Source organism: Sinocyclocheilus rhinocerous, unplaced genomic scaffold (assembly GCF_001515625.1).
Source record: "Sinocyclocheilus rhinocerous isolate Xijiao unplaced genomic scaffold, SAMN03320098_v1.1 scaffold1386, whole genome shotgun sequence".
NCBI classification, from domain to species: Eukaryota; Metazoa; Chordata; class Actinopteri; order Cypriniformes; family Cyprinidae; genus Sinocyclocheilus; species Sinocyclocheilus rhinocerous.
The window spans coordinates 265,664-285,029 of NW_015660628.1; the positions used below are offsets into that span (position 1 = coordinate 265,664).

The 19,366-nt window shown below is 39.2% G+C and overlaps 1 protein-coding gene across 1 annotated transcript in view; it reads left to right on the forward strand.

Annotated features, from left to right (window-relative positions):
• The window catches only part of LOC107725343 (receptor tyrosine-protein kinase erbB-4-like), a 170,597-nt gene that overhangs the window by 87,260 nt on the left and 63,971 nt on the right, over positions 1 to 19,366 (forward strand). The window contains exon 2 of the mRNA XM_016534581.1: positions 12,474 to 12,625. Coding sequence (XP_016390067.1) covers positions 12,474 to 12,625 — 152 coding nt within the window. The remainder of the gene's footprint in view (positions 1 to 12,473; positions 12,626 to 19,366) is intronic.

Genomic DNA, 19,366 nt, shown 5'->3' on the forward strand with positions numbered 1-19,366 from the left:
GAAACCAGACCGCTTGGTTAAAGTGGAGTGACTTCAATGTACATTACTACAGGCAAATGTGCCAGCTATGATGTAACCTTGACCCTTGAATGGAACTGCTACAGGTCTGGCTCTGGAAAATGAGCTCATATGTGAACAACAGGAATTGAACTCATTACATATGTACATTTAATATTCTAAATAAGGTTTTAACCTCTGTAGATGGTTAACTTTCACCTCTGTTACTAAATAATTCACACTTTTGGATCATGCATTATCTACTCAATAAAGGAGCATGCTAATAAATGCATTAAGGTTTTAGAGATTCAAGACATGGCTTGCATTCCTAAATATGGCATGTAGCAGAGTTCAATTTGTCCTACATAATAATTTAAAGGAACAGTTCACCCTATCACCTTCTCACCAGCGGATCCTCTGCAGTGAATGGGTGCCGTCAGAATGAGAGTCCAAACAGCTGATAAAAAAATCACAACAATCCACATAACTTAAGTCCTTTTTTTTGCCATTTTGTCAAAATGTTTTTTGATTATCAAATGTCAGTTTGACACTAGGCAACACGGTCAGGACTTGCCAGTGCATATTTGAACTTTATTTCATAATATGTGAAGTATCTGCAAGTCTCCTGATTACACTTGACCACATTATCAAAATTCATGTTTCAAAATTACACTTTCTGAAAATTACACTTGGTGTGCAGCTCAGCTATGAACCCACAGTCATGTGAACGTATTCATCGAGTGAGGGCCTGTCGCCGGACGTTCCGCCACGTCTGGCTGCCGAGGGGATGGAGGAGCTCAACAAGTGGGCAGGGCACACCCTGTGCCTGATAAGCCAGGGCGATGGCATCCACTATCCAGTGGGCCATCCTCTGCTTGGAGATGGCATTCCCCTTCTGCCGGCCTCCGTAACAGACAAATAGCTGATCTGAGCTCCTGAAGCTTTGTGTCCGGTGCACATAATATCTCAAGGCGCGGACGAGACAGAGCAAAGCTAGGGCAGTGGTTGCAGGTTCACTACCTGATCCCTGAAGGGGGTAGTAGGAACCTTGGGCACATAGCCGGGCCGGGGCCTCAGGATTACCTGGGAGTCAGCCGGCCCAAACTCTAGGCACGATTCGTCGACCAAAAATGCGTGCAGGTCCCCTACCTTCTTGATGGAGGCCAATGCAATCAGGAGCAGAGTTTTCATTGAAAGAAACTTTAGCTCGACTGACTGCAAGGGCTCAAATGGGCCCTGCTGTAGTGCTCTGAGCACTAGAGACAGGTCCCAAGAGGGTATAGAGGGAGGCCGAGGAGAATTCAACCTTCTCGCCCCCCTAAGGAACTTGGTGACCAGGTCATGCTTCCTTACCAACTTCTCTTCCATGGGGTCATGGTCATCCGGTGGTAGAGGCATCCATGTAAACCACAGCAAGCCTGGAAACCTGCTCTAGGGGCACTCCTATCCAGATAAACGCCGGGTCTGACCACGCAGTGAAGGTTTGGCGGCAGGCTGGTGTAACTTGGACCCAGTGAGTGCTGCACTGCCACGCCCACCTTGGGACTCTCCCTGTCGGGGGCGGACGCAGGGGGCTGCCCTCGGTGACAAGCAGGCTGGGGCACTGCAGCCGGCCAATAACAGCTGGGAAAGGCTCTCGACCGCATCGCCAAAGAGGCCGGTCTGGTACAAAGGGACACTGAGGAACCAAACTTTATCAGCGTCCCTCATGTCAGCCAGACACAGCCAGAGATGGCGCTCCTGGACCAAAAGTGTGGACATCACACGACCCAGAGAACCCGCGGTGACCTTCGTTGCTCAGAGCGCCAGGTCAGTTGCGGTTCGGAGCTTTTTCAGAACTTCCAGATCGTGACCACCCTTGTGCAGGTCCTTCAGTGCCTTGGCCTGATGATCCTGCAGTAATGCCATAGCTTCTTCACAAGCCGAATAAGCACTGCCAGTCAGACCAGACGAGTGCCTACAGGCCCGAGAGGGGAGCAACGGGTTTCCCCACCAGGAGGAGGCGGTATTAGGACACAACTGCATCGCTACCGACCGCTCCACAGGGGGGGGGATTCCCGTATACCCCTTAGCTGCACCACCGTCGAGGGTGGTGAGGGGGAAGGAACTAGCAGGCCGGTTTCTGGCAGTAAAAGGTGAATGAATGAATGATGAATGAATGAATGATGCATTTTATATAGCGCTTTATTGTGTATTGTTGTACACCCAAAGCGCTTTACAATCATGTGGGGGGGGTCTCTCCTCAACCACCCGGTTTAACGTCTCATCCGAAAGACGGTGCTTTTTTGACAGGATAGTGTCCCCATCACTATACTGGGGCGTTAGGACCCACGCAGACCACAGAGTGAGCACCCCCTGCTGGCCTCACTAACACCTCTTCCAACAGCAACCTAGTTTTCCCAGGAGGTCTCCCATCCAGGTACTGACCAGGCTCAACCCTGCTTAGCTTCAGTGGGCAACCAGTCTTGGGCTGCAGGGTGATATGGCTGTGGCTGCCGTCCACAACCTGGTAAGCTCCTCATGCACCTCCAGGAAGAAAGGCACCGGGACGGGGCAGGGCGCTGAGAACCAGTGCGAGCCACCCCTAGAAACCAATCATCCAGCCTTGAGGGCTTGGGAAGCGGTGGAGGCTTCCACTTGAGCCCTAAGCGTAGCCACCATTTCCGGATCCGATTCAGGCCTTGCCACCGTCCCGGAGGGTGGCAGCGCAGCCGAATCTTCCTCTCCAGAAAGCTCCCCCTCCGATGCAGTGATCGACATCCGGTCGTCGGGAGGAGGGCCGAAGGATACCGCTGGTACACTCTTTGAAGAGGGCCCAGCGCATTCCTTTGGCTGCTCGACTGGTTGCGGTGCGCAATAGGAGCGATGGTCCCCCGAGGGTTGGTTCCCTGGAGGGTTTGTCACCACTGTAACCCTCAGACCGCCTGTGCTACTGGCTGAAGTAGTCCTCGTTACAGCCCTGCACGGGCCTCAAATATAGGCCCTAGCCCGGCCCTGGCCCGAGACGCTCAGGCCCTAGCCCGGCCCGGGTCCGACAGCTCATCAGAATTCATGGCCCGAGTCCGACCCGAGCCCATCTTGTTTTCCCCACTTCTCCCAAAACAGCTTATAGCTATACTACTGTTTCAGCTATTAAAATAGTTCAGTTTTGTATGTAATGTCAAAGTGATTATATTTAGTTTAGTTTTTTTATTAAGTTAATTTAAATGTTTTTGTTCGTTAAATGTAAGTTTTTGTTTTTTAATGACCAAGCGGCCAGCGGCAGACAGTCATAGCCTATGTTTGATCAATTTAGCCTTCTCAAATCATCACAACTTGCCTAAAATAAAATCTATAGATATAAAACAGTTCAAACATATCACAATGCTATTTTAAATGTTTAACCTATATAAATGTGCACTATTAGACGCATATCTAATCGTTTGTACGGAGAGCTAAAGCGCGCTTTACAGGACATGGAGGCGCCGGCGCGATCACTTGCATTGGAAACAACTTAAAATATGCCGTAATTAGTGCTCATAAATAATATAATAATACATCACTTGGAACTCTAAAGGGTCTACTTTTATTTGTGTGCACTCACAATATCAACAAAACGGTGTGCTTTTATAAAATAAAGGATACATACAGGATGCGCTTTCTGCAATTTCAGCCAGGAGTGCTTCACAATGATGAACCGAAATTCAGCGAATACCTGCCTCACAGACTTGATAAATGTATCTATAGAAAGCTTTAAATTACTACTTTAAAACTAAATAATTCAAATTGAAAACAAAAACTCTTTCATTATAAAATCCGTAAAGATGCATTTCTCTCTAAAAGCGCATCCAATGAGGAAATGGCAAGTCAGGATCGTCATTTTCATCTTTGCGACAAGGACTCATAAAACATTAATTTATTAATAAATAATTCAAATATCTCCTTACTATTTGCCCCACGCAATTTTTGTTAATTACTTTTGCTGGGGCTTTGCGGCACGCTTTAGCCTATTGCGTGCATTTTTTGCTGTTATGTGCAAGGATATGTTTGCAGATTCTGCACTGTACATGACCAATTGGCTCACTGTTTGCCATGGTAATCAAATCAAAACTCTTCCAAAATGCAGCTTTTCCCGATGCATTGGGAACTTTTAGTAACTCCCCACTCTCCTACTTCTCCCTGATGCTCTGCACGGTCAACTGTCACCTGTGTGCTAAAGCGTGCGTATATGCGTTGCGTATAGGTCAGTTATAATATTTATAATATAATGAATATAACAATATTTCATACAGTAGCCTGTGTGTGTTCTGCGCGTATATGGGCACAATAAAAGTAGAGAAGCTAAATGAGCCCGAGCCCGATCTGTAAAAAAAAAAAAAAAAAAAAAAATCCCGAATGGACTCAGCGTGGACCCGACGGGCTTGCAGACCTCTATAAAATATCCTGTTACTAGGGCTTGCAGACCTCTAGTCCTCGTCTGGCGGCTGCCAGGACAAGAGCTAGATCGAGGCAGAGGCAACGGAACTCCACCCCCCTGGAGGTAACGGAGTCTGGTCCGCAGCTCCCAGATGGTCATCTTCCCGGAATGGGAAAATGACTCATCTACGAACGCCACCTCAGCATGCTTAATGCCCAGACACGTGAGGCAGCGATCGTGACCATCACCCGGCGTCAGGTAACAACCGCATCCAGAAACGCCACGGGTGAAACGGCATCTTTAAAAAGACGATCCATCATCTTTACAAAGACGCACCCCTGTAGCACTTTTAGGAAAATATAGCTCTTTCAGGGAAATGCTCTTTCAGGTGCCGAGACGTACAGGGGAGATGGCCGCTTGCAGCACAACAGGGGGTCGTGCAGCCTGAAGTGCGCAACCCACTCGACACAGGAACGAGCACCGCTGAAGCACTGTCCGCCAACACAAAAGCTCCCTTAGAATGCAATGAACTCGTCACACATGAAGCTGATTTTGCAGGAGCAGAATGATGTTGTCGCTCGGCTCAGAAGCGAAAAGCTGGTATGCGTTGCACCTGCTGCTCATTTGTGCTTGCGCCGTCATCAGCGGCAGCTGGATGCAATCATCGCATGACAATGTGCATTGGCTCATTTAGTTTACTGTAGATTGGTCTCTTCTTCTTCTTTTGGTTTTATGGCGGGTTGCGAACCAACTTCATAGGTGCATACCGCCACCTATTGTGATGGAGTGTGAAGAGAATGTACCATTTCTCACCTAAATCTTAAATTCTGTTCATTATTCCACAATTCTTAAGAAATCTCATGATTGCACTTATTTGTTTTCCTGCATTTGGACCATCATTCAGAATACTACTTAATGAAAATTCTTTAACTCCTAAGGATTGTAATTCATCTTTAAGTCGATCCCTTTTAGATTGGTCTCTCGAAGCGAGATCCCAATTCATCGGTCACCGACGTGACGTCTCCGTTCCCTCCTTCAGGGAACGAGGGTTACATACGTAACTGAGACGTTCACTTGTAATGAATAATATCTCTCTTCAATCGGTTTAGCTGTGAGCACTTCGCATCATTAATTGTGTATCATTTTATAATCTACTTTGCAACAATTTGTCTTCAGCTACTCTATCAGGTAGTTTAACAGATTTGATCATAGATTTGATTACAATTGTGATTAGATGTACAATATAGTTACATTTAAAAGATAGCTCAGCCAAAAATAAAAATTCTGCAGTTCATTACTCATTCTCATGTCATTCTGTGTCATTCATGTCAGTCTTTCTTCTGCTAAATGCAAAAGTGTTCTTGTCTTTACAATGAAAAGTTTTTTTTTTTCTTAACTGTTTTTTTTTCTTCTTCTTTTTGGGCCCCACTGACTTTCATGCACACAAAAAACAAACAAACAAACAAACAAAATCTGAAAGGAAAGTAGAAAGCAGAGAAATGCATCGTTGATTTTTGCCCATTATCCCGATTGTGTCTTGTGATCATGTCTATTTATGTTTGGACATCAAAACACTACAATTTCAAAAACATGTCATGTGTTTTCTTGCATTTCTGGATTTTTATAATGATCTGAATTGTAATGGTAAAGTTTTGTTGTACATGCAAACACACATAAAAACCCATTTAAACCAATCATTGGCAACATCTAAAATATCTAGTTTTAAGACATGATTTATTATGACTATCCAACTATTAATAATCTAATAAATTAATATACTGTAGCTAAATCAGCCTGACTACATTAGGCTAGACCAACGAGTGAAAGTTATTATTTAATGTCTAAATCAGCCTTTATTTCTTTTGATTAAATTAATAAAACATTTTTTATCAGATCAGTAGAAATCACACCTTCCATTTAACATTCCAGAGTACTTGTCCCTTGGATGTGATTTTAATTAGTATTAACCAACTTGTAATCTTGTTTTGTAGTGTGTAAGTAATGTTATACATCAGTATATTTATATAGGACATTATGAAAAGGACTTGTTTGGTAATGTCCCGATTCAAGCAAGCATGCAAATGATAATAGTATGCAAATAGTAGAAATAGAATAGCCATAATAAAACACTTAGTGACTAGTATCTAGATTTTATGTATGTTAAGCATTTTTGAAAAACATTTGAATGAACCATATTTCTGCACCAGAATGTACATAATGAATGTCTAGATGAGATATTTTAAACTTGTACTTGAAGCATTGTTCTAAAAACTCATGGCTGCAATAGTATCTACAATTCTCAGATATGAGAGCCGGGGACGTGTCTTCTTTCTGCGCTTCACACGCTGATTCATGTTATTGCACTTGACAGAGTTCATTTCCAAGAGGAAACCATCAAACTTCCTGCTCATCGCTGGGGATATTACGGTCAATTTTGATATGAACAGCCTAACTGCAATGGGAACACATTACATTCGGAAGCCTGGAATGCAGATGCATGATTATATATATTATAAACATAAATTTCCATCACATTACTCAACCGAATGGTCCCTGTCATGTGCACAGCACTGCCATACCTCCCTATGCTTCTCTGTAGATTTGTTGCTTCATATACTTCATCCCAGAAGCAAAATGCCGTTGGTAAATCCCAAGTTTGATGGAATGGGAACATAATTCCATCCCCAACATGATTTCAATGCTTCAGCTCCTACAATAGCCGTCCACCTGAGATATGACTTTTACTATATTACATTCGGCAACTGTGACTCTTAATAAGAATATGGATTATTGCATGAATCTGATTTATAGTCACCTGATTATATATTGGCTGACCGCATCATGTAATGTCCACTTCATGTCAGATTTCTGCTGTTTACACCCTTCTTTTTGCAGTTTAAGCTAATTATTATTGATTCAGAATGTGAGAACTGAGGCTCATCTCATTAAAAAGGCAGCAAACACGTTCTTCAGCACGTCTTCAGCATGGTCCTTTTTTAATGTATCTCAGCCAGGGCTGTCCTTTGGGCGGTCCCCACGCTTTGAGGGGGCATCGCGGCGAACAGACTGAGGGGATACCCCCCACCACCCCCGCAATCGAGAATGGACCGAGGGGGTCCCGCTCCTTACCTCGCACCAGACCCTGCATCAGCTAAGGATGGCCCTGATCTCAGCAGTATATTCTTGTTGTGATCAGCATTTTAGGCTGTTTTAAGACATAAAATATTACATTGATCTCCTTTAAGTGAAATCTTAAGAGTTGTATTATATAGTTTTCTCACCAGGAAGAGAAAACTGTGTCCGAGATCATCGCAGATGTCCTTATAGCCAAATGGGGTTAGTGTCACTTGCTGATATTGGTTTAATCAATGGCATATATTAAGGTTTGTGATAGAGAATGATGATTCAGGGCAGACTGGAGTTTTTGGCATGAGGAGAGGGCGGCTCACTTTGACCCCGTCAGCTAATGATGGATGAGGGACTGCTGCGATTTCATTGGCCGAGCTCTGAGCAGTTAAACGATCGCCAACATTCCGGAAAAAAAAATAAACAGCCTGTTCTCTCATACTTGGATTGAGGGAGATATTTTGTTGCAGAGATGACACAATTACTCAAAGAGTTTGAACATGATTGTGTTGGAATCTTAATAATGTTCCTAACTCAAGTGTGCTGAATCTCATTAATTGGTTAATTTATTTGAACACTTACTGTAGCATTTAGATTAATATTTACATTGACATATTACATTATTGCAGATCTTTTAACAGATTTGATTATAGATTCTGAGTTTATATCTTACAAGAAAGAGGTCTGAGTTGTGAGATATACTGTAGACTGATATAAACTGCTATGTAGAGTTGCAGAGGAAGTAAAAACTCAAAATTCTGCGAAAAAAGTCAGAATTGTGACATGTTAATTCCTAATTGCAAGATATAAACAAGATATAAACTCGCAATTCTGAGAAAAATAGTTTGATTTGAAAGATATCAACTCACAATTGCAAGAAAATAGTTAGAATAGTGAGATAAAAAGTTCCATGGCTGAATTGGTCATTCTTCCTAGTGTTAGGCAAACATATTTTTTCCAATATGTTCTATTACATTTTGAGAAAAATATTGTGTACATTAAGTGTTCAATTAAATTCTGACTTTGTTAAAATTAATCTAATCTGTTATAATTAAATAATTGTTCATATTGTGAATTTACCCCATTCAAGACAGCAATATCCTTTTGCCAGAATGCCACTGTAAATATATTTTTTTCTTAAAAGATTTAAGATAATAACAAATTGATCGATTTAGGTATTGATTTGTTTATTTGTTTACAGTATATAGGCCTATAAACAGTTCAAATTTACAATAAAACATGCTAAGAACCTGGATGAAAACATGAACGCTGTCCAAACTTGGAGACCTGAAAAGTGTGGATATCTCAAGCAAATGTAATGAACAGATTTGTTGCACATTAGCACCCCAGGAGCTTGGGTTTACAGAGTCAAAAATGATGAGTGTGTGAAATAGCGGGATGGGTGTTAATGTGGTGATCTGTCACTCCATTGATCCTGCCTGGATCCCATATCCTGAAGTTCTGATGTGGGCTTTTCAAGTCTCTAAAGCTAAGGGCTCAGTTTCTGTTGACAAACGCCATTGAAGTATGGAAAGGAATCCCTTAGCATCAGAAACGATCATGGATTATTGGGTCAGTGTGGGCAGTGTGCAAAAGGACACATTCTCATTTTTCCTTCTTCGATTTTGAGCACATCAGTCACCCTTATATTGAACATTTCATTTGAAACACTTTTGCTTCTAAACCATAGTAAAGCAAAAGCTCAGAACACTAAAAGTTGAAGGCCAAGATTTTTGAGGTGAATTCTGTAGCATGCTTCATAATATAGCCATTCTCACCAATTGCCAAAAAAAAATGTGAGTAAATAAAGCACACTAGTTATCACACCAGTTTTCTGGTAAATTTGCAGCATAATAATTTTTTTTTGTTTTTATATTTTCAATTTTCATTTAGGTTTAACTTTTAGTAATTTTACTGTACGTGTTATGGTATGCTTTTGTCATTTTTATTGTTTTTCAATATTTTTAATATTTCTATAGCTTTCGTTCATTTTAATTTTTAGTAATTTTATTACTTTTTAGTTATTCCAGAGGGTTTAAGACATGCAAACCATCGACTCACTTCTAACTTTGGAAGCCTGTTAAATCTCAGAGACTAAAAAATTAAAAAGTAATTGTGACATTATTTCTCATGATGTGACTACGTATCTCCCACGCACAACTTTATATCTCAAAATCATCATTATTTCTTGTAAATTTGACTTTCTGTCTCTCAACTGAAACTTTATATCTTCCAGTAGTGCATATTTATAGTGAATAGTTTTATAATTGCAATTTTACATATTATTGTAACTGTATATTAAAAAAGAGTAATGTTTATTTTTCTCTAATTTTCTCTTATTTACTTTTTTTTTTTTTTTTACCCTGAAGCAAAAACAGGTTTCCATATCTAACAGCTTTTATCTAAGTGGAAATTTACCATCATACATTTTTATAGGATGCCTTTTTTTGAAGCAGACGAAAGAGGTTGGGTGTCAGTACTTTATCCGCACCTTTAATCTTAATACATGCCATATGTGTTCTGTGTATTAAGCTCTGGTGAAAAGTGAAAGTGGGACACTCTTTGCGAATTAAGGTGCTTTGTAGCCTTAATCTCCACATTTAAGCAATGTAGCTGAGAGAGAAAAAAAGAAAAGTAGAAGGAAAGGGTGGAAAAAAAAGATCAACGTCTTACATTAGCCTCTCTAGTGCACTTTCTCAGAAACAAATTAACCCCAGCACAGAGGAGACCCCTATTTGAGAGAAACATGGTACCGGACAGGGCATTGTTCTCCTCACCAGCTGCTTTTCTCACCCACAGATATGTGACATATTCAATAAGGAAATCTATTCTCCATTTGTCCAGCAGAGGTCTAAATCTTCGCTCCGTATACACCATGACACCGCCATGTCCTCTGGGACTACCTAACTGTGACAGTGAATTAATTTATCAGGGAAGGGTGTAATTTGTCCACAGCAATAATATGGAGTGGTCTGCTCTGCAAGCGGCGGGCCGTAATATAGCTTGCTGTAATGTAGAGAAACAGTCACCCCACGGGGTTCAATAACTGCTTATTACTCCTGCCTCCACTTCAGCAGCATCACCATCAGCCCAGTGGCCTCCCACATTATAACTCTGGCACAAATGCCTCTACTGCGCTATCGACTGGAGTTTCTGTTATTCGCTAAGCCTGTTGAGCAAAATACCCGGTTTGTTGTCATGGTTCCACAGGTCCATGATCTAATAGATGATGTTAGGGAATTGTCCTCGCTAGCTCTCATTTGTCTTCATATAGAGGCAAGAGCCGAGCTGGTCAGCTTTCAGCAACAGGTTAAAATGACATCTTGATGAAACCAGCTTCAGAACTTCTTTATGTGTGTGTGTGTGTACTGGTATATATGGTTTATGAGGAGGACACAAATGTGTATAATGACATGGGTACTACAACGTAAACAAGGTTTATGAGGACACTTCCTGTGTCCTTGTAAAACAAAAGGCTTAAAAACAAACAAAATATGGTGTTTTATGAAATTCAAAAAATGCCAGTAGTTTTCTGTAAGGGGTAGGTTTAGGTGTAGGGCGATATAAAATACAGTTTGTACAGTATAAAAACCATTACGCCTATGGAGAGTCCCCGTAAACCACAAATGAGTTCTTATCTTTATGTGTGTGTGTGTGTGTGTGTACACATATACATATATATATATATATATATATATATATACATATACTTATAATCTCAGTAGTGCAGTGGTGTTCTGAAATGAGGAGGCTTTTTTTTTAAATCAAATTTATGTCCCAGTCACATTTTATTGGTTAAATAAACATTACTTGTACTATCAGAAAAATAATTAGCGAGAGAGAGAAAAAAAAAACAATTAAATTCTATTATATATTTTAAAATGTTATCAATATTCTATTTATTAAAGCCAAGTATGAATCTCATCAAGTTAGTGTTTTTTAAGCATTTTACATGTATTCCAAAATAATAACTCAAGGCAGTAACAATTTAAACAATAGATTTCATTTGTGAATTTATATTCTTTTTAATAGTTAACGTTGAACTATTTTTGAATTTTTTGGGTCATCTGTCATCAAAGTTCGGTAAATATTGGTCACAGACACGGTATTAATATTAAATTTCACCAAGCTGATTACTCACTAAAACTCCCACAGATCATGTTTTCAGGCCATTCCAAGTTTTATTTTGACAGGATTTATTGCATGAACCAATCACAGCTGAACATAACCAGTCATATCCAATCATATCGCGATGTAGGTGTAGTAAATCAGCTCAAAAAGGGAAATATTTATGACTAATTATAACTGGTTATGATTAATAATAAATATTTAGATTAGATCTTTGAATTAACTGTAGCAGAATCAATATTACCATTACTTGATCTGTCCGTCCACCGAGCAGACAAAATAATCATTTATCAATTCAAAGAAAGATTATTTTCCTGGCCAAGGAAGAATAACTGTCCTTCTTTATGCAGTGCTAGCAGTAATTTAACATATGTAGCAAGGGTTCAAAACATTCATTGACTTCGAATTGTGAGCAGCAAACAGAGACAATCAGTTGTGAATATAAGGGATTTAATAAATGAAACTATATCTAACATATAACTAACTAAGAAACCCCAAAGATCATGCATGATTCTACGCAGACGCTACATAGGCATTGCCTCCTCTCACATGACTTTTTCCATTCATTCTCAGTTACCCCCCACCAAACCCACAACACGCTTTAGGGGTTCTGTTAAAACTCAATTGGCTTAGTGGAGGCAAGGCAGATGCCGACTCCCGATGTGACAGTGTTTCTTTAGAAAAACAAGTGATTTATACCTTTTTAATGTCATATTTTGTAATATTTAAATAGTCTTGTGGATTTATTTCCACTCAATGAACCTCTGGTGCAAAACAGCCTGATCACAGTCTGATCAATCTCTCTGTCTCTTTTTCTCCTCTATAGTGTGTCCTGGCACTGATAACAAGCTCAGCACACTGTCGGATTTGGACCAGCAGTACAAAACTCTTCGCAAGTTCTATGAGAACTGTGAGGTGGTCATGGGTAATCTGGAGATCACTCACATTGAAAGAAACCGCAATCTGTCTTTCCTCAAGGTGAGTACACAGATAGATAGATACATGGGTAATCTGGAGATCACCAGTATTGAAAGAAACCGCAATCTGTCTTTCCTCAAGGTGAGTACACAGATAGATAGATAGATAGATAGATAGATAGATAAATAGATAGATAGACAGACAGACAGACAGACAGACAGAGATAGATTAATTGTTTGCTTGATTCTACTTTTGGACAGATGTTAGGAATTCAGCTTTGCACCTTTTATTAAAATAACAGAAATGAGCAAACTATTATTATGCATGACTAACAGAATACTATGTAAATATATAAATAGCAGAAGACTATTTGCTCCCAATATGAACACTCCAGTGACATGACATTAGAGAGCAAGTCATCATGTTTTTCTGGATTTCAAAGGCAGTTGGAGCTTTTAGTAGTCTTTTGTACGGGTGCTGCAATTACTAGTAACACTGATGGTTAAATAGCTCTTTTACATTTGCATTAATGGATGTTATTCTGGTTCCACGCTTGGTATAACTGCAGAAATAGAGCAAAAAGGCTTTCTGAGGTTGCCTTGTTTCCATACTAAAACCAGGTGTATTACTTATTCACAAAGAAATCACATGGGTTCTGAATCTTAATAAATTAATGTTTTTTCATAGAAGTCACCTCAGAATGGTTCTAATGTATCAGGATGAAAATGTGGGAACAGGTCACATGGTATAGCACAAATGAAAACAAAGTGTGTAGTTTGAGGGAGGTCCCATGAGGAGGTACTGGAGATGAAACAATTATTAATACATTGAAATTTCAGAATTTATTTTATGTTTCTATTATCTAATGGCTATAAACTCAAATTGATTATTTGCTAAAAATTGCTTGCAAAATAAGTCTCTTTTTGCTCACCAAGGCTGCATTTATTTGATCAAAAATACACTAAAAACTGTTATATTGTGAAATATTATTACATTTTTTTGTGGATATATTGTAAAATGTAATTTATTCCTGTGATGCAAAGCTAATTTGCAGCCTTTAGTCCAGATGCAGCCATTTGCAGATGCAGTGTATCGTGCACAATTATTGTCAATAATTATTAGTGCTTGATTATTAATAACAGTTTCTATCTATCTATCTATCTATCTATCATCACACAAAGGATATGATAGTGATTGGCCCATCCTACCCAGCGCTAAGTAAAGTAACAGGTCCCATGTGACAATTCTGTTCATTCACAGTCTTCATTGTCGATAACATACAGTATCATGTAAATAACATTCTCAATAATGGACAATATTTTACAGCCAAATAATGACACTAAGAACGTTTAATAGCCTTAAAAATTACAGTGATGAGCTAAAGTAAAGTAATAAGCCACAAAAATACTGTTTTTTTATGTTTATTATATATCGGAAACAGCAATATGATAAAAGACACACATGTTCAGTAAATAGTTTATAACTATTTATAGTTTATAACTATTATGTTATATTTATTTATAACAATAAACAGTTATTTGGCTTAGTAATAGTATAATAGTCCAATAAAAGAATAATTGCTGAATAAATATAGATTGAGTTCTAACAAGTTCAATTCAGTTCAAGTTTATTTGTATAGCGCTTTTCATGATACAAATCGTTGCAAAGCAGCTTTACAGAAAATTAAGTTTCTACAATATATTTATTAGTAGCTTATCAGTGGTGACTATGTCAAGTTGATGTACATATGGCAGAAATGTACCGTAAAAATCAATTAAATATGTAATCAAACAGACGATGAACACTATTAACAGCAATTATTATTATATGTTGCAATCAAACTTATAGCAAAATGTGGTAGTTCTGTATGTTGTTTAATGTGCATTTGATCAGATATAACTGCAGTACAAGATTATGAGATAATTTCTTTGTGGCTCAGTGGTGGAGCATTGCGTTAGCAGCGCAAAAGGTCGTGGGTTCGATTCCCAGGGAACACACATACTGGTAAAAAAAGTATAGCCTGAATGCACTGTAAGTCGCTTAAAGCGTCTGCTAAATGCATAAATTATTAAGTTATTATAATTATTATTATTTCATTTACAATAACTGCTTTGGGTGCGAGTGATCTAATGTTTTTAAAGCCCAAACTTTAAAAATGGTTTTTGTTCATTTATTTTGCATTTTTCTGGTTTAATCACGATCAGATTTTTTCTAGATCCTGCATTAAATTTATATTTTGACCTCACTATTCAGGGAACAGACACAGTCTTTATAGATTGGACAACGCAAGTACTTCTACCATTTAAGTGAGTACAACAAAATCCATCATAGCAGTTATTTGAGAATTGGCTTACTAGTCATATGGTGCGTAGCGTTTTGGAGATGTTGTCCGACAGGAGTTCCGCTCTGGCTCTGCTGGGGTGCAGGCCATCAGCGCGAAAAAGCCTAGGACGCTCCCAGAAAAGATTCCAATTATTAACAAAGAGCAGTTTCTGTTCTTTACACCATGACAATAACCATTCATTTAAAGCAAAAAGTCTACTGAACCTTTAGTGTCCTCGTCGATACGTGGGAAGCGGTCCTGACACAATGATCATCATTGCGGGCGATGTGCTGCGTATCATCTTGATCAGGCTCCTGAAGCCCCTCTTCAGTGTCTCTGTCTGCCGCAGCTTGGTGTCGTTCACCCACGCGTGCATCAAGACCACGCTGATACTCTCGTCGCCCTTCAGGATTGCGGGTCTCTGCGCAGAAACATCGAGAACACGAGCACCAGGGAAACAGTGAGTGTGCACTTTAGCTAACGTAGCATGGCCGTGCCGAACGATGGAGTCTCCAATGATCACAGCGTCGCTTTCGGTTTCGCGGAGTGGAGCGAAGCGGTTCCGGGTGGAGATCTCGTGGTGGCAGAGGGGGAGAGGTCCTCGCCCGGGCCCTGGCTCGCGTCTTCCGCTGCTGGTGCACACAGGGTCCGTGGTGTCCCGGTGCCAGAGTGAAGGAGATCTGGGAAGATCGCGTCCTGGGTGCACCGGGCCTGTGCAGAGAAACACACGGAGTAGAGGTGGTGGGAGAGTTAGTACTTACCCCGGGTTTGTGAGTGTCAGCCCGGGATGTTTCCAGCACGGCTTGCTGCTCTCTCAGCTGGGCCTCCTTCTCCACCAGGTTGTGGCTCTGCTTCTCCACGGCCTCCAGCTCAAGCTGCACCGATTGCAGCTTGAACGTGTCCTCACTTGCACTCAAAGGTAGACACACATCCGCAATTAAGGCAAGTAACAGTGAGTTAAACAATGGTAATGTGTGTGAATAGAGTATTAGCAATGTAAGCGAGATTAGCAGTAACCACGCTGGCGATGCTAACAGTCTATAAGCTAATAGCGGACTCGGGAAATCAAAATAAAACTATTTTGTGATAACAAGGTGCTCTGATTGTTTTTGTTGTAGAATACGATAGGGGATATATTCACAGGTTATAGTATCCTTCAATTCTGATTGGTTGATTTGAATGTTGTTCCAGGATCAACATGGTGAAATCACGTTCACCCATACGATACATATACGCATACATGTATTAATAAAAACTGGAACATTTCTGTATAAAATAGTTTTAGATGTGTTGCATAAACCACTTATTTGTAATAATTCTGTTTTAAGTAACACACAATGAATAATTCATGTTATATTATATTTATGCATTTTATATTATTCATGTATTTCAGGTACTGCACATTTGTTGCATATGCTTATTGAATGGAAATCCGAGTCTGTGGCCTTGAATGCAATGCATTTTAGGTGACAAGGAATGCACAGGAGAGCATTACAGTTACTCACAGTGACAGCATAACCAGCAACTAACTGACTCAACACAGAGAGAAAGTGACACAGACTGGAGTAGTGGGCAGTTTCGACCATGTAAACAGACACAAATTAACCCATCTGTTACAGAACTCTCTCTATTTCTAACTATTTTCCCTTTCAGCAAGAGTTCATAAGTCAAAAAAGCTTGTCAAAAATTCTCCATTACTGTATATGAAAAACTGTCATAGTTTTGACCTAGAAAAATAATATTCAAGGCTTTAGCCACACAAGTCCAGAAATGATGATGCTCTTAAAAGTGGATTTATACCTTAAATACCTATAAAAGAAAAGTTTATTTATGTTTTGTATCATATTTGATACATCAGACTTGTATGGCTCATATAGTATTATACAGGAGAATATGGAGGTCATACATTATTATTATTGTATAAACTATTTTTTTTCAGAGGCCCAAACTGAGTATATATATATATATATATATATATATATAAAGATACTGTATGTCCACAACCTGATGATGAACAGATGAACATTGTCAAATGAAATGAAAAGGCCTTTTCCTAGCTAAAAAAGTATTAACTACTAGTCAGACAGAAGGCATGTAGAAGATTGTGTACAACAGTTTATTTGATTTATTTTAGCATTTTTTCATCATGATGATAATGTAGAGGCCTTAGAAATTGTCAACATCCATGCAAAAATTGTTGTGATGATGTGTTTTGCCACAATTCTCACATACACGTATGTTTATATTAACATTATTATTTTATACATCACACGTTATAGAAATGAAAATTATGTTGTATAAAATTGATTTTAAGATAAAAAAGTAGACAATAATGAATTAACTTGACGGAGCTCAAACTCAAAACACAAAACAGCAGCAAACAGGACAAGTGTCTTTGTCATCAGACTTTGATTTGTAAAGATGGTCTAGGTTATGGTTCACATATTACAGAAGTAAACTTATATTTTTCATATTGTTATTTATATGCGTCTCCTGTGCATTTTTTGTGACACTTCCCTCTTTTTCGTCACACATTGCGCACGAAAACAATTGAACAAACAAATCTGTGTTTCAAAGGTCTCTTGTTTACCTGTAGCCCTGATGTTTTCCCATCAATCTACCAGCATCTAGGATCCGGGTGTGTATTGGCAGGTGGTGTCACTTTGGCCTGTCAAGTAGACCTACGGTCTGCTGTCAGGTTTTATCCTGGTCAAGGCCTGAGCGTTCCAGCAAAAGCTAATGATGTTACCGGGTTTGACTGACTCTTCATTAAGGTCTGATCAATCAGGCTGCTGGCTCCCTCCATGCCTGCTTAGTGGGAATACCAGAGTGGCTCAATGTCTAAACCGCCAGCTCGTGTTAATGTCAGGAACTGCCACAAACAATCACCTCTTTGCATTTATTGCTCTGCCACCGCAGTCCATATATACATGCATGCAGTACATGTGGAGAGACAGATCTATGCAGCGGTAGAACATCTCTCAGCTCATTTTTCTCCTTCCCTGATAAAATCCTTCTCACATTTCAATCTCTGAATTGAAAAACACACTCTCTAGGGGTCTCTATACCCTTTTTCTCTGACCAGCAGAGACCCGTCGGCAAGAAAGCACAAGTTTTAGAGTGACCTGCTGTGCTGTATATGAAAAACTGTCATAGTTTTGACCTAGAAAAATAATATTCAAGGCTTTAGCCACACAAGTCCAGAAATGATGATGCTCTTAAAAGTGGATTTATACCTTAAATACCTATAAAAGAAAAGTTTATTTATGTTTTGTATCATATTTGATACATCAGACTTGTATGGCTCATATAGTATTATACAGGAGAATATGGAGGTCATACATTATTATTATTGTATAAACTATTTTTTTTCAGAGGCCCAAACTGAGTATATATATATATATATATATATATATATAAAGATACTGTATGTCCACAACCTGATGATGAACAGATGAACATTGTCAAATGAAATGAAAAGGCCTTTTCCTAGCTAAAAAAGTATTAACTACTAGTCAGACAGAAGGCATGTAGAAGATTGTGTACAACAGTTTATTTGATTTATTTTAGCATTTTTTCATCATGATGATAATGTAGAGGCCTTAGAAATTGTCAACATCCATGCAAAAATTGTTGTGATGATGTGTTTTGCCACAATTCTCACATACACGTATGTTTATATTAACATTATTATTTTATACAGTTTTGTTTCCTTATGCTTCCTCCTAGGGAATGAGTTTAATAAGTCTAGCTATGCAATTACTAAAACACTCTGCCTCTATACCCATTTCCCTCTTATGCTCCATCCATGAAATCCACTTGCTTTACTTTTTAATTAGAATGTAATCAGAAACTGGGCCTGTCATTAATCAAAGCCACCCAAATGTGAGGGGATTGTCCAGCTCACTAGCCTCATTACAGGTTTGTGTGTGTGGGGTTTCTCTACTAATATTTTAAGGTTGAAGCCTTTTGCAAACCCAAAAACCAGTAAGTCAGTCCTATTGGTTTTCCTGAAACCAGTTGTTCAGTGAGTCCCTCTGCAGGTTACATCCTTAGGCCAGTAGGTGGCGGCAAGGGAATCTCTTTATGAACTAGTTATTAAATCATCTGCTTAACCAATTCGTTCAAAAACACTGATTCATTCAGGAATGTTTGCTTTGACTTTTGGATCTGTTTCTATTGGCTGAGCTAAAAATATAGCCTACAACAGAACTGGCAATATAAGTTGAGCTTTTGTTAACTTAACCATTGTATAAAAGCTAAATAAATAAATTAATACATACAAATAATAATAATAATAAATAAATGCACAGAAGAACTGTGGTCACATTACCACATTAAACTTGACTAAGTGAATCATTTACTCAACTGAATTGTTCAAACTTTGATTCAAATTGAGAAAGGAAATAGTAAATGGCTTAATGAGTAAGTCATTGAATATTCAGCTGAGTCGTTTGCCACACTGATTCGTTCACTAA